At 38.5% G+C, this 16265-nt stretch overlaps 1 protein-coding gene across 1 annotated transcript in view; it reads right to left on the reverse strand.

Moving 5' to 3' along the window:
• Nucleotides 1-270: 270 nt before the first annotated feature.
• The window catches only part of PPP4R2 (protein phosphatase 4 regulatory subunit 2), a 28191-nt gene continuing 12196 nt past the window's right edge, over nucleotides 271-16265 (reverse strand). Inside the window, exons 3-9 of the mRNA XM_084531355.1 lie at nucleotides 11409-11579; nucleotides 6447-6540; nucleotides 4996-5033; nucleotides 4676-4750; nucleotides 4123-4266; nucleotides 3237-3505; nucleotides 271-2648 (exon numbers count right to left, since the gene is read on the reverse strand). Coding sequence (XP_084387481.1) covers nucleotides 2335-2648; nucleotides 3237-3505; nucleotides 4123-4266; nucleotides 4676-4750; nucleotides 4996-5033; nucleotides 6447-6540; nucleotides 11409-11579 — 1105 coding nt within the window. The 3' untranslated portion in view covers nucleotides 271-2334. The remainder of the gene's footprint in view (nucleotides 2649-3236; nucleotides 3506-4122; nucleotides 4267-4675; nucleotides 4751-4995; nucleotides 5034-6446; nucleotides 6541-11408; nucleotides 11580-16265) is intronic.

Raw genomic sequence — 16265 nt, forward strand, 5'->3', positions numbered from 1 at the left:
GAAGCAGCTGCCTGTATATTTAGTGGCACACAGTGCTTCTGACAATTTGGGGAAAAAAAAAAATAGTATATGCAGCCTTTAAATGTAGGTACATATTTAGTATTAAGATGCTTACTGTGACATTAAATCACTATTTCAGTTTTTATTAGCTATTGAACAAAAATAAGTAATATTGGCAGATACACAAATGGATCCATACCTCAAAGTTCTTCAAGTCTTTATGACTGTGGCACTAGTGCTGCCGAAACAAACTTATCAGTGGGTCACAGGTGCTTTAAGAACAATTTTATTGACAATATCTCCACAAATAAACATTCTAAAGAAAAATTCAGAAATCTCTAAACTTAGAAAATTTAAAATTTTGTTCTCACTGGCAAAATATTCCCTGCCAAGAAATGAATGAGAAATGTAAAATGTCACTACATTTTTGAACTTCCCTAATTCCAACATTTTGGTTCAGTCCTTTCATTTTATAATACACATCCAACCTTTCAGCACAGTGAAAATGACTCAAAGTACAATTTTCCTTTTGTAAGGGAATCTCAGTAGGATTTTCATTTTTTTTAATTTTTTTTTTTTTTTTTTTTTTTGGCAAGCATCTCCCTGAACACTCTGTCTGCTTAGAACTTGATAGATAAAGTCTGCAAGAAACAACTTTATGATACTCCAACCAAGCCAAATTATTCTGGTAATAATCAAAACCTAGATTTCTCCTAAATGATACAAAGCATATCAGGTAGTACAAGAAACTATCAGCATGCATTTTAGAGGTTGTTTTTGTACTTCAGGTATATGTGTTTAAAACCAAAAAGGGACAATTCTGATAAAAATGTACTCAGGTATTTCATAACATTAATATTTATTGCTTTATATGAATACTGTATTGAAAGCCCAAGCATTCAGTTTACACACAGAAATTATACAATTATATACCGTTTCACAATGGCAGTGAGCACTCATTACAATCTACAAAAATCTACTTTACAGAAATTTAAAAATCCTAAATATCAAAAAGGTACAGTTGAAGAAACAGGTATAAATTTGGCAGCCAGTAATTGTGACTGGGAGGTTGCAGCTTGCATGTCTTTAAATATGGGAACTGGAAAATATCGAAAGTAAAGCAGTAGTTGTGCTTTGAGCTGGTTTGAAAAAAATGTAACACTGGCTGTCAAAGTAGCATGTTCAAAAATATTTAGTTCACTTCCAAAATGTTATACAAATCATGGCGATTTCTATGCACCTCTACACCTTTTAGTTTTTTAGCTCAGGTACATAACTACTGTCATATATTAATTCTTCCAATACAGTGATGTGATCATACCAATGCCATCTGCATACCTTAGAGTAATTCTGAGACTTCTCTGTAATATTCACAATGCTTTGAGAAGCACTCAAGAAGGCAAGTACCTGTTAATTGCTTCCGAGATACTTTCTTACCATACTCTCAAACATTTCTTCTACAAAAAGTTTAAGCTAATGTTTTGATTACAACGTTCTCAACATAAAGCACATTTTCTCATAAATAAATGAAATCCTTTCACTCAGGCACCTCAGAAGTATACAAAAGTGTTGTAATCTGAACAGTTCTCTTGGAATGTGTTTACTCTGGTGTTTTCAACAACGTTCATATTTCCAGGGTTTCATATGGGCCAGATTTCAGTTGCCTTTTTTCTTCCCCAGAGGCAAAACAAAGTGCCTTGAGAGGTGAACTTAGTCTTTTCCTATAGAAAAAGTATTTGCTGTATTTATCTTTTATAGAAACAGAAAAATATAACATTTCCCCCTTAGAACAGTGAGGGTACACGTACGTGTGCATGCGTGCCTATGTGTGTGTGAAATGTAACACATTTTAAACACACAACGTAAGGTTTCATAGTGTGTATTCAAATAAAAATCTGGAAACCAGCATGAAACCCCATAGTTCACATGTTAAATGTTGAAACTGTAACCAAAATATGAAGTAACTGCTATAGCTGTCAGAAAAAGACAAGACAAAAAGCTTTCTTGCTTACATACAACTAGGTGTGGTAATTTCCAAAAAAGTTGTCAAAATTATAATTACCTTCCAGTTTAAAAACTTTTATTCTAAATAAAAAAAACTATACACAAACCACTGATTTGACCAAACGAAAGTTCAGCGGTAAGCAGGACCTGAAGGAGCTGGTATTCACAGTTCTTATCATGTACAACTCTTTCAAGGTTCAATCCATGGAGAAGTTTATTTTACAACCTGCTTCTTTTTGTAAAACTAAAGGTCCACTTTATTACATAAAATTATTTATACAGTGTAAAACCGGAGCCTTATGGAAAATACTGCATCTAAGTGTATTTAAATTAGTCTTGCTCCATAGGTTCATCTGCAACTTCTGTGGCTTCCTCACTGTTTTCCATAGGGGTCTCTGATGAATTTTCTGGAGTTTCACTAGCATACGACCCTAACTCTTCAGTTTCACTGCAGTCAGCTCCACTACTGCCAGATCCACTAATTTCACTGTTGTCTGAATGTGAATCCTTCTCTGATCGAGACTGATCGGACTCCTCCATTTGATTGCTCTCCTCAGAGGTCTCTTCATTCACAGTTGAGGATTCAGTGTCTTTTTCTTGATCTTTTCTGTCTGGACCAGAGTTTCTAGGAGACATGAAGGACTCTAGAAACAGCGAAAGGACAGTATTACAAGGGCAGTTTTTTATCCTGAAAATTTTAATCCTGCTACTTTCCATTCCTGGCTATGCTGAGCAAAGTTTCTACAACACAAAGACAAGACAAAGTGACAATCCCAGCTTTTATTAAAAATTTAAAATATCAGCCAACCTCATCAGGATAGCCACTCTGTACTAACATACCATAAAATAAAGTCATATTTTGGATTAAATAGGTAGCTTCACTTAATAAAACTTCAGCGGAAAAAGACAGTTTAAAAAACAATAAATAAATTCTTGCTTCCACACATTTCCTCATTTGTCCTCAGAATTAGTCTCCTGGAAATGCTGAAAACATTACTGCTTCAAGTATACATCGGTCGTCATCTAAAGGAACATGTTACAAATACAGGATCCAAAAAAATAAATATTAAAAGAAATCTTGGGAGAACATGTTTAAAAAAAAAAAAAACAAAAACAAAGCAGAATCCAGAAGAAGAGACAATCAACAATCCCAACAGTACTGGCTTCCTGCAAAGAAAATCCAACCTTCTTGGAAAATGCACCAAACAAATGTAACAAGAAATGTGAAATACCTTCCTCCTCTTCCTCTGTACAGTGCTGTCTGGCACAAGTAGCATCTTTTTCTTTATCCTGAGATGTAGAGGATGTTTCTGTCTCTTCCCCCATGCCTAAAGAAACTTCACTGGAAGCAGTTTGATTAGGTGCATCTCTGGCTTCCCCTTCCTTGTCAAATTTAAGTCTTTTTACCTCATGCTCTTCTGCTTCTGCAGGGTCATCTTCAGAGTGCTTATTTTTTACAGGACTGCTCTGAGCACCTTCTGATTCAGATGCTGGTGATTCACTATAAACAACAAAAGCAGCTGTAGGGTGTTTGGTTTTCTTTTTTTTTTTTTTTTTTGTTGTTGCTTTTGAAAAAACATTCTGTAGCTTGTTACACTTCTTTTTTAAAGCAGCTATTTCAAATTAAACACTTTACAAGAAAACAGTAAAACTTGCTTCTTTCATTACATGACAAAACCTCAAAATCATCACTCCAGCTTCACCTGATTGTTGATGAAAACAGCAATCACACTGTTCTGGAGGGTCTAAATTACACACTGCTCCTACTGTCAGCATTAATGGCAAGCATTTATGAAATGTCGTGTCTGGTTAGACTTCATCATCCTGGCACAAATATGGTAACTGTCCATTTCTGAACTCTATTATTGACTCCGCAGTTTTACTACACATGCCATATGCTTACAAGATGCATTACTACAACTTTGAAAACTTGAGCTACTATTTACCTAGACAGCCCAAACAGCAGTAAGCACACAACAGAATCCTCCTGCAGACATTCTTCTGTTATGGCTTAATTATGCATACCTTGGAAGGCCATTCCCTTTTAAAATGCTTTTCAAATGCAGGTGAAAAAACATGAGAATAATAAAAACTTGGAATGCATTGCTCCTCACAAACCTGTGTTTCTTATCGTCCGTTTGCTGCAAGCTTGATTCTTTATGTTCCGTGCTGTCTGGCAAACCGTTTGTTGTCATAGGAGATGACAAAGAAACCTTCGGTCGGTTTACTGGCCTGGGAGTTCCAGGACCATTTACATTAGATCTTTAAAAAAAATAATAACAAAGTTAATAACAACAACAGTAGTAATAAACCCCATTCTTTTAATAAAGGAATTTGTTCCCAACAAAGAGCAGCTATAATCTAGTTCTTAGAAGAACTGGGTGGGGGAGCGTAACTTCCTATTTTGCAATAAATAAAATCCCTTGCCTCCAATGGAACCAGTATCACCAAAACTTTAAAGAAAATTCTACACAAGGTTACAAAAAAATATGAAAAAAGAACATGACGTATCCCCGTGACTCCTCTCCCTCACTCGTATTCTGTATCGTATTCCATTTTTGAGCCTATCTATTCAGGATCAAAATAGGCAAAAATAAGGGATCTGAGCCAGCCATTTCCATAACAACCTTGCTTTTATCCTGAAAAATGTAACTCCTGAAGCTAAACTTACCTGTCAGAGTAGCCTGGTGAATTTCCTGGGAACATTACACCATTCATCCGGTTTAAACTATTTGAGTTATTTTTCCTATTAAATAAAGTAAGAATCAGAATGTTAGGAATAAAGGAATGTTTCCAAATTACTTCACGTAACACTTGCAGATCACTACCACTACTGTTGGCTTAACTACTGATACTGAAAACTGAACTCCGCACGTTGCACTTTGGGATTCAACTACTGTCAGGAAGCGAAATACATTCCATATGCAGACACACATCCTCCTGGCTACTAATGCAATCCTGAAGTTCCAAGAAACTGGAGATTATACTTACTCTGAAGATGGATATACACAGCTGACAACCATGACATTCTGTAATACACAAAAATACACATTTTAAGAGTTCAGAAACAGAAACTTCTGTACCTGACAACAGTCCAAAACTTAAAGGGTTACAGGATATTGGTCGTATCTGCTGAAGTAGCTTTCAGATAATTTTTCTTTAGAGATATCAACATGTTAAAAACATAAAAACCATCTTGGCTCCCCTTTAACAAGATCAGACCACAGTTACATTAAAAGCCACTATTTTCCTAAGTGGGTCAAAACAAGACAACCACACTAACCCCCAGGCCCAAGTGTTTGTAATTTCTAACTGGTATATCCTTGGAAATCGGAACAAAATGTTCTCAAATGCTGAAAAGCTCCTGAACTGGTGAAGAAATGTTCTGTTTGCACAAGTCCTATACTGAAAAGCATGCAAGCATTATTAGCTATTTTTGGCACAGCCATATTTCATCTGCTAAATTATTTTGGCCTCTGCATAAAAAAATGGGCAGAAATAATGATTAATTCGTGTTTTGCTTAGCCCCCTCTTCCTCTTGAATGGCACTGCAAACAAAATCCGTTTTAATATCTAGAAATTTTTTTTTTTTTTTTTTTTTTTTTTTTAAATCAATGCTTAGTCAAATTATCAATGCAACCTTTTCTGCAGGACTGCTTAAATTAACCCAGACTAACTTTAATGAAGGATCTCCATAAAATTTGAAGTATTGTTTCACAGCTCTCACTCTGGCTGATTTTTGCTTTGTGAAATCCCTGTTTCATCCTTTATTGCTGTCTTCCTTTGCCAAACTTGCAAGAATTTATCTGACTGTATGCCCTATAACAGTGAAAGCAGCTCCATTTAAAAGTTAAACTTTTTTTTTTTTTTTTTTGACTGAATAGTCTAAGTAGGAATCTCAAGCTAATTTTGTTATCAAGAAAATCCTATGTGGAACTGCATTTTAACATAGTCCAGTAACTGCCATCTGTATGCTTTTATGAAGATACATTCCTCTATACAAGAGGATTTCAATACTGACACAAAAAACACTGGGTGGAGGTTTCCTCTCTTCCTGATCTCACCCGAACCCGAAAGTGGAAGCAAGCATCAAACCAAAAAATTCAGATTATTTCAGCTGATTATTTGCTTGGTTTTAGTTAGGACTCAGTATTAAAATGACATTATACCCTCCAGAAACTACAGCTTGAGTATTGCACAGTAATTAGGAAACATAAATTACATTCCTGAAATTTATTTTCAAGTTTAAATAAGTTATTTCAAACTGCTCTTACAACATTAAAAATAAAGGAAGGAACTCACATGGTTAAGAGTAGCTATTAGCTATTACATGACTGTGAACCTTAAGGAAACCAACAGACTTTTGGTAGTAATTCCAAAGTTATTTAAATAGTTATTTAAATGGTGACTGTTGAGCTGCATGTTGTCAGCAAAATACATACCTTTTCCACACCTCTTAGAAATTTGTCTGTTCCTGTGTAATTCCTTCTAGGATCTGTCAGCAACTCACAGAGTCGCTGAATAGTGAAGGGGATGCTGCAATGAAATAGATTTATAACAATTTAATTTTTTTTTTTTTATGAGTATGACTGCTAGGAAGCAAAAACTTTACTGCTTTCCTCCCGTTATTGAGAGGACAGAAAGAAAATAGTACAGAAATTTGTTGTTATTAGCAATATAGGGTAGTAACTCAAAGCCTCATTTCCCTTATTTCACACAGTGAGATAAGGCACTGTCTTCTATGCTCACCATGACAACTCTTAAGTAGCATCCTAAAGGCATCATCCCACAACTCAATCCACTAAAACGATGAAAGGGAAAGTGGTATTTAAATTCAGAAACCAGATCATCAACAGTAAAGTAGTTTAAGACTGCATTTATTAGGTAACTCAAATAGAACAAAAATGGGACGTGATTCAAAATAAATTTGAGTCATACACGCTAGATCTAAAAAAAAAAAATCTCAACTTGTAGTTTATTTCATGTTTTACAAAATACATTTACAGAAAAAGCATTAAATGGTGGAATTACTAACATTAGCTGTTACACACACTGTATTTTACCACAACTGGACAGGATATTTATCTATCATGGAACACCTCCATAAAATCATTATTAAACTTCGAGTAAGTTACACAGATCCATAGCATCACATTCACGCTGTTTTCTGACAATTTTGCACTCAGTTTCATCCTACTTAAATGAGAAACTGACCTTTTAAGCAATATTTACATACGTCAATCAGTTACCTGAGATGTCATACACTTTCACTGAAAATTCACATACAATGTCACAATTTAACAGATTTCTATGACTTCTGACAAAATAATTAAATACTTCAGGTTGATTCAATAAAATAATGAACGTTTATATATTTTTACAATTGACTATGTGAAATCGAAGCCATTAACATTTCAAAGAATATTTGATACAATAATACTTAAGCACCAGTTCTTGATTGAGAACATGACTGATACACCAAATCCAGAGCATTACCAATACACGTTTGCATACACATACAGCACTACACTGTGGTTGTTTTTTTAATTCAACTTTTATTATTTTCTAAGGAACTCGGTACACAGCATCTTTAGGCTGTTTCATTAGCTAACACAGCACCTCAAGCTTATCCCATTAGCTAAAAAGCCACATTTTAAAGATGCACAAATCTACCACTGGGTCAGCGAAGACGTCAGCACAGCTGCGATTCCTCACACTACGTGACAGTTCACTTCAACGCAAGCAGCAAGCAGAAATAGAGTGACCAAGCATCAACAACCTGATCATGTTTTCCAGAACTGGGTATTATGTCACTGAGGAAGCCACAACCCTCAGCTTGAAAGCAGTATGGGTATATGCTACTGTGCAATCACCCTCAGCCCTAGCTCAAAAGCTGCTACCAGAAAAAAAACCAGACTGCATCCCACATTTACCCTGCCAATGCCTTGCCTTGCTCTCAGCCCCAGTTACACCACACCAGCTTATCTGTACCTGACTTCTAGGAACAGGAAGATGGTCAGGACTGATTTCCATCAGTCAGCTGTGGCGAGTTAGAATACAGCTGACAAAGCATTAAATACGTTCAATACTTGCAAAAAGCAATGCTAAAGCAGGCCATTTCTAAAGCATTTGTTTTGACACGATTGCTTAAAAGCAAGTAAGACAAATGGGAGAAACGTAGTATTTTGGCACACAAGCAAAATACACCTCACCTCCCTATTTGACCCTAAGTTGTTTCTTTCCCAACCCCAAAGTTTGATAAGAACAAGCCAGGAATAAAGGTTCTTTTTCATTCAGTTTATTACATGAAAGCTCTTGGGCTTGCCAATGCTCCTCTCATTCTTAATTTCACTAAAGCTGCCTTAGTATTCAAACATTGCTGCTCTTTAGCAGTGTTTGGTGAGCTAGCAATCCTTCTGACACCCAACTTGTTCGCAACGCTCAGCTTCTTTTAACCGAATTCCCACCTCTGTGACTCGGTCACACACACAAATTTACCTGATCTATTAACCTCTCCACGCAGGCACAGCACTACTTGTAGCTATTGTTTCTCACTGATGGTGACTGTGCTTTTGGGTTTAAAAGTCCCTAATTCAAGTGTCTTTGTAAAGTTGTAGTAGACTAAGTTGTCTGTGCAAAATCAAATTATTTCAGAGAAACAACAATATACAGAATTTGAAGTTATTTTTACCAACCAAACACATTAAACATTCTGAAGAATCATTCCCAGGCTAATTCCTATTTAGCTGCATCTAACTGGGCACTTGGAGTACAGACAAAGACAAAGTAGTTTTGCACATCAACAGAGTTCTGGTTTCTTGGGAAATAGTCAAGAAAATGCATAGCCTGAAGTCACACCCCTAATTTACTCAGTTATAAAACGTTCAAATGAAAGGTAAAACCGGTTCATTTTCCTCCAGAATTTTCCATAGTAAACTGAACTTTGTTTACCGAGCAGTAGATGGCACCAAGTGTCACGGTATCACCTCTGCATATCATTTGTTCAACATTTGTATATGCTTTAGTTTGCAAAACCCAACCAAAGTTAACTTCACCTCTAGTTAATTATAAAGTCTTTAATATAAATCTATAAATTAAAAAAAAGTTTAACAATATGATTTTAAAATAAAAGTAACCAAAATTGGTGTAAATACGTATGTAAACACCAATGTGAAAGCTTGTGGGCAATGTGAGAGCTGATCTCCTCCAACGCTTCGGAAAATGCCTGGTGCAGGGCAATGTGTGAGCGTCAGCCCTTACCTGCCTTCCTAAGGTAACTGCCTAAAATTCCCCATGAAGACATTCGTAACTGTACTTCCTAGCCAGATTGTTCAGAATGAACTTCAAACCACAAATTCTTCATATAGACAGCAGTCAAGAAGTAACAGGGAGGCACGGACCCCCTAAGTTTAAAATCCTGAACTCAGCTGTTATAACTAAAAGTTCCTACTCAAAACGAAGGACAATTAGTGGACATAGCACATATTTTAAACATGGTACTGAGGAAACATAGCAAGCAGAACGAACCTGCCAGAACGCAAAGCACATAACTGAAACCTTGAATAATTATTATTAATGCATCTTTTTTTCCTTTTTTTTTTTTTTTTTTTTTTTTTGGTGCTATGAAGACTCCTCTGCCATCTGAGATCTTGGGTACCTTACCTTGGAACTTTCTGCTTTAGGAGCAAAAGATAAAGAAAAGAGCACGTCTTTCAAGGACCTGCTACTCCAAAGCAATTCTAAAGTCTGGCCCCAGAAGCACATTACACTAAGTCCGGTAAGACACGGTAACGTTAAAACACAAAGAGTTTTCTCTCTTCCTTCATCTAGAGAGACCCTCAGGACACACCTTCACTTGATTCAACTTTCACATCCATATCCTCCTGTAGGAACTGTGGTATTTACTAATGGACTATTCTACAACCCCAGACTGTGGAACATCCTAATTTATGACTTTCTTAAAGGCAGCTGATGTACACAGCTTGCTTCCTCAAAGAGCAGGTGGTTAGCTGAAAGAACGAGGAAGTGGCACACTTTTCAAGCACCAGCTGAGAACAGCACAGCCACAGAGCAAGCTGCACGCTTGGGTCACCCAGAGGTTTGTTTAGCGCTCTTCCGAAAAACGGCAGATAACAGCAGCCCATTCATGAGCTGTCTCAACGTGAGAACATTACAGATTTTTGGGGCAGTGAAGCATTAATAAAAGCTGGGGGAGGTAGGAGAGAGACAGACTGGCATAAAAGACAGGTTTATTTCTAAATTCCTCCAGTGAAGCAGCCTGATATAAATATTGGGCAGCAGAGAACACACTCAATTTTACATTCTTTGGATTGTCTTATATAAGGGCAACCTGAGACAACTTTTTTTTTTTTTTTTTTAAAGGGAACCAGGTCTGACTTATAAAAGACACTTACATTGTAAGTACATAACATTGCATGGAACAATGACAGTAAAAATTATTCAGCTAACATCAAAATAACATGCTAAGGACGTGTCAGCTGTACCTCCAAAACTGAAATAAGGAAGCAACAAGGAGGTAAGCCTTACAGTATGACCATTTACTGACAAGCTGAGAAAAAGGCAGAATAAGTCTCTCATAAACAAATATCGAGACTCGAACAGAACGGCTCAGCTTATGGTAAGTACATAATGCAGTTTAGAAACAAGAAAAATAACTACGCAGGCTATTAAAGCAATACAGCAAATAAAAAAGACACCCTTGACAAAAAACAAATCAGGAGCTTTATTTAAAATGAAACAAAACTTCCAGGATTACAAAACCAACAAAGGGTACACACTCAAGACACAGTCAGCAACAGATCGAATATCACACATCTCTCGACAAGCATCCCCTGAACTATAAATCTGAGTCTGGTGGAATTTAACACTTCAAAACCAGGTTCACTTCGCCTCCTTGTCACACCGTGTCTACCACAGCTTTAGTTGTTCAAAGCCTACTGAACTGGCACAGTTATTAAGAACTGGACACCTAAAGAGTTCTTCCAGCTAGATATTTTAAAATGCATTGAAAGAAACCTGACTTTAATAGCTCTTGGACCTGTTACGTGCAGGTAACGCTATCCTGCTTCATTGAAGGGTATTAATACAAACCTGCCTATGTGCTGAAAAACTGAAATGACTGACATGTCACAAGACATCAATATTTACATTCAGATAATATAAATTATTCTAATATAGATATAGATTAAGAGAAATTATATATCTAATACAGATATATAATAAGAGAAAGTTCTGAAACTGCTGCAATATATTTCCAAGGCAAAAATTTCTTTCTGCTCATCAATTTAAGGAAGTAGAATAAATGGTCACCAAGCAGAACCCTAAGGGTAAAAATTAAGGAGGTATCTTTCTTATCCTGATTTTAGGCAACAAATGTTACATACCCATTAAATCCAGTGACAATTTTCAGGATTCGTTCTTTCATCTCTTCGAAGGGAATATACTCCACGTTTGGGTTGGGGGGCCCTCTTGGCTCAGGAGCTGAGGTTCTGAAATCATCCATTACTTTCTCCAGTTTGAAAATAAAATAACCTTTAAATTGAGACCACTGAACCCTGCATAGGACACAAGAAATAAGAGGTATACAAGTCAGCCCCAAAACCACAGGAAAATGGTGTAATTTCACAATTGTAAAAACAAAATTCAGGCTGGTATGGCAATCCTGAGATAAATGTGGCAACTAAGGAAGTATTATTTTTCTCCCTGAATTTAAAGCATGATAACTATTTAAATAATTACAGTAAAACAATCTTACACTAGTTAATTGCCATTAACAAGGTAACAGGATGGGCCAGTTCCTTCACAAACCATTACAATTCCAACCTAAAGTCGCACAGGGTACGTGCACGTCATATTACCAGAGAGCATACACACAGCCTGAAGTTCTCGCTCAGCTTACAGAAGAAAAAAAAAAAAAAAGTTTCAAGTCTGGAAACCACCCAGCATTGTCTGCCTTCTGTTATAAACCTTTCTGGTTTGGGCCTTTTGTAATCAACTGTTGGGTATCCACGCACTTCCAAAGCATTTCATGGGACCTCTTGTTCTCAGACAGGCAAATACATTTTGTATCACAGATACAATATCAACCACCTTCTGCCTTACAACTTCCAGTTTTGCCATTTATAGGATTCTATACAATGACATTTGCAAGAAAATAGGTTTCCTGAGCAGCAGAGTAGGGATATCTGAGTGCCCTTCCGCACCGAGCAGCCCGCAGCAGCCCCAGAAGTGACTCCGGGCTTCCTACCACTGACGCACGTCTCAGCGGCGCGGGGAGCACCGTGCCAGCAGCTCGTTTCCTTCGGTCACTACCAATTGCAGTCCGTCCACGCTGACGCAGCGCAGGAGCTCTCGCAGCTACCGGATGACATTTATCCACGTGTGATCTGAAACCAACAGGCTCCGACCACACGGGCACTGTCACATCTCTGCGAATCCAGCAAACAACAGTGCCCTGTGACCTCCACCTGGATTTTCCGCTTGCTCATGAGATGAAAACGGGAAAATTTAGCTCTGATTTACCCAGAGATAGGAAGACAAAGCCTTGGTCTTTCATTAGAAGTAACAAATTGGCAAGAATGTGTGAGGAAAATCTGGAGAGGAAAGGCAAACCTTCCTTCTCCTTCCAGGAAATCATTAAGCACTCTGCTGCAGAGGGGAACGCAGGACTTGGTGAATGACTGTAAAACCAGAAAGCAAAATAGAAGGAAATAAGGTCCCAAAAGGGAATGTCCTGGGCAGATTAACTAGAACCACTGGTTCTCATGGGATTATTGCTCCAATTAGCATCATACAGGAAAATACAAAATGCAGCAACATTTCGAACATACAGTATTAGACACGACTCCTGCAAAGCTGAAATGAAAAAGCTCTCCAGCTCCACAGTGCTAGCACCGTGAGACCAAAGCTTTCACACCAAATCTCACGGTTAGTACCTAAGCACATCACAAAGCACAGGCAGAACAAAGCCATCAATACCCTGATGCCAAGGTAGGATTACTTCCTACCGAGCACCCCAAGAGCTGTACTTGCCTCATGAAAAGGGATTCCACTATTCTGCTACGGCTTCTGATGAGCCTGTTCAGGTATTTTTTCAGTTTCAACTTAAGCTGTATTTTATTTTTATTTATTTCTTGCTGAATAGTAACACCTCTTTTCATAGACGATTAACCCATCAGCATCGTGTTGCTGAAATAACCCAACACTAAACAGCAAATATGTTTAAAATGGGAACCTACTGCCTGCAGGCAGCATCCACCACCTCCTCTTCCCAGTGCTGAAGCTCTATGAAAACAAAGCAACCTTTTACCCCTGTAAAGAAGTCTAGAAAAATGTTATTTTTTTTCTAAATTCAAGTATTTAATTAGTATTTCTATTACATAGAAAGGCTAAGAACCCGCTGCTGCAATACGCTGTGATCTGACCGTTGCAATACTGACCTAAAAAGCATCTTTCGTCCTGTATTTCAGACCAAATGAATGATAAACGCCTGCCGATGAGGTGACGAGGCCCAGCTTACAGCCAGGAGCAGCAGGTTAGGGATCAGCTCACCCTGAGCTGTTGCTGGAAGCAGGGCAACCTCAGCAGCAGAAGCTCCGGGCAGACTGGCAGCAGCCATGTACTCGGCTACCTCAAAATGATTTTTTTTCAACACTGCTGTGGCTGCACTGCTGGCAGCAGGAGAGCCAACTGGTTACATCCAGTGGCACAAACCACAGCTGCCTCTGTGATCACAAGGCAAGAGCAATGTAACCCACTGCTCCACAGGCCCAGAGCTCCCTTTGCTTCTGGAGCATCGCCTGCTGAGCTCAGGGTCACCCCTTGGACATTCAGGGAACCCCAGGATGGTCCCATGAGCACTGAAACATGCTCCCACCAAAAATCATTTTCAATCTATGCAACTGGTTTCCAATGAACATTTTTATCCCAGTACCAGTAAGTTCCAGAACTCTGCCCACTCAGTAGAAGTGCCATCTACACCCCAAATAACAGAGCTCCAGAGCCTTCGACTGCACAGGCAGCATTCAGTCCTGCAGGGCAGCACAGTGCATCCCTAGCAGGCAGGAAGATGGTTCCTGAGGGATGCAGTGCAGGCCATTTGTTTCATTTAGGCCCTGCTCTTCTACCCTTACCCTAGGATAAGGAATGTCCAGAACTCAGTTCCCCTCTTCCTTACCTCGTCCAGCCTAACATTGTGTCTGCCAGGCCACTAGGAAGGGGTTAAAATACTGTTAAAATAATCAACTTCCTTTTGACAAAAGCATCATCTCTGCAGGGGCAGTAGATTTTTTTCCCCTACTATCTATTTACTTCAGTGAAAGTGATTGAAAATGAGTGTCAGAGGAGAAAAGTTAGCTCTCCTGTCTCACCAGTCTGAAACTGATAAGTAGGAGTTGGTGTCCGCTGCTCCTAACCTCCTGAAACTCACCTGCAGCTCACGTATGGGGAAACACAATCGGTTCCTGAATGCTGGGTAGAAGTCTGTTACCTTAGACAACACAACAGCGAAGATTACAAATGGCTTATCCCAGTGCTTTGCAAAGACCAGGCACTTGGCCAGACAACGGTAACGAGAAGAGATAAAGAAAGAGGGAATATTGGTTTTCAAGGAAAAAAGGACATATATTCCCCATTTCACGTGCTCCCTGAGCATAACTCTGGCATTACTGCACAAGATCTCTATTATAGCTGCTTTGTTAAAATGGGAGACACTAAAAAATGAGCAAAGTTTGCTAAATCCCTTCTATAGTTAATGGCCAAATGGAACTGAAAAACTTCCACAGAGCTTTATGTACAACCTCGTTAAGTTTTATACACTGGAAAATAACTGGCAAACAATTTAAGCTCTGTCAGGAAAGCAAAGTGAAGGAATTCCATGGCAGAAACACTATTCATGCATTCTTCTGAGCAGACTTGTTTATAAAAACTTGTTCTTCCCACTCAGCATTGTACAGAAACAGCCTCTGCTAAACGCACACCCAGGCTTCTAAACCATGGTTTTCCTGTCCACTAACCTGTGATTTTGTGCTAGCAACGTTTCCGAGAGCTTTTACAGCAATTCACAAATGCAAAAATCCCCGTGAGCACTGAAGGATCTGTGGAAAAACCTTCAGGAGGAATACTTCAAAAAATGAGTTTATCCTAAGATGCTTTGGTACAGCGTATTCACATTGTAGAGAAGGAACAACTTTTAAGTTATATACACCTTATGTACATCTAAAGCATCCTTCACTACAAGATCTGGGTCATCCCGTGTGGTTATATCTGTACAAAGACAGCTCCCCTGGGCTAATGAGCCTGCAACTTCACAGGTACTCCACATCATTGCAAACTGGCATTTCTGCTCAAAGGAAGCCTCCTCTCCTCCTGCTCCCCTCCCACCAGCTCCTGCGCCAGCCTTCCCTCACGTCAGCCAGAAGGTTTTGCTCTGACTTAAAGAAAATTAGAGGGGAAAAAAGGAAAGTGGTTTTATTAAACAAAACAGGCAGCCAGGAAAGAAGCCACCAGAAGCAAGAATGAGGCTGAAAGGAAGCAATCCCAGCCTGCTTCCAGAACTACAGCTTGTACAGTACCTGTATCGCAGCAGGGCCACGCATCTCAAACCCTCCCAGGAGGGGTGTAAATGCTGATATTATACACTCAAAAATTTTAAATTTAAAAAAAAATAGTGTAATAGTCAGGTCACAGATGAAAGCATAGAAATTAACCCAGTGCAACAGTTCAGTTTGTCCTTGCAAATCCCTTAAATACAAGATGCTCTGTCCTAGGTTTGCTGGTAATTACACTGCGAGGTACTACCAGATGTTTCACGCCGTAATATTGTACCATTACGGAGCCCCTGACCTTGCAGTTTACATTAGAAAGATAACAGAGAAATGTGGATGGAAAAGACTTCCGTGTTTGAAGATACTCAGCTGTGTTTCACAGAAATTAAACAGGAAAGTAGGCAGCAACTGATGCAAGAAGCAATAACATGAAAAACAGAAGCAAGATTTGAGAATATTTACGTGTGGCTTGAGAGGAAGCATGAGAAAAGGCTAAAAATCAGTGGGGGAGACAAAAAGAGACCGAAGAAATAAAATATTATTTAAAAAATCCACCCCTCACACCCCTGCAAACACACCCAGCCCCCAGATGGGGACAAATTATGTAAAGATAAGAAGTTTAAGTCCTATAAAGAACGACACAAAGGAGTGCAAGCGAACCCAACAGAGCAGCAGGACAATAACATACTTGTTCCC

Source organism: Aythya ferina (genome assembly GCF_964211825.1).
Source record: "Aythya ferina genome assembly, chromosome: 10".
Taxonomy (NCBI): Eukaryota; Metazoa; Chordata; class Aves; order Anseriformes; family Anatidae; genus Aythya; species Aythya ferina.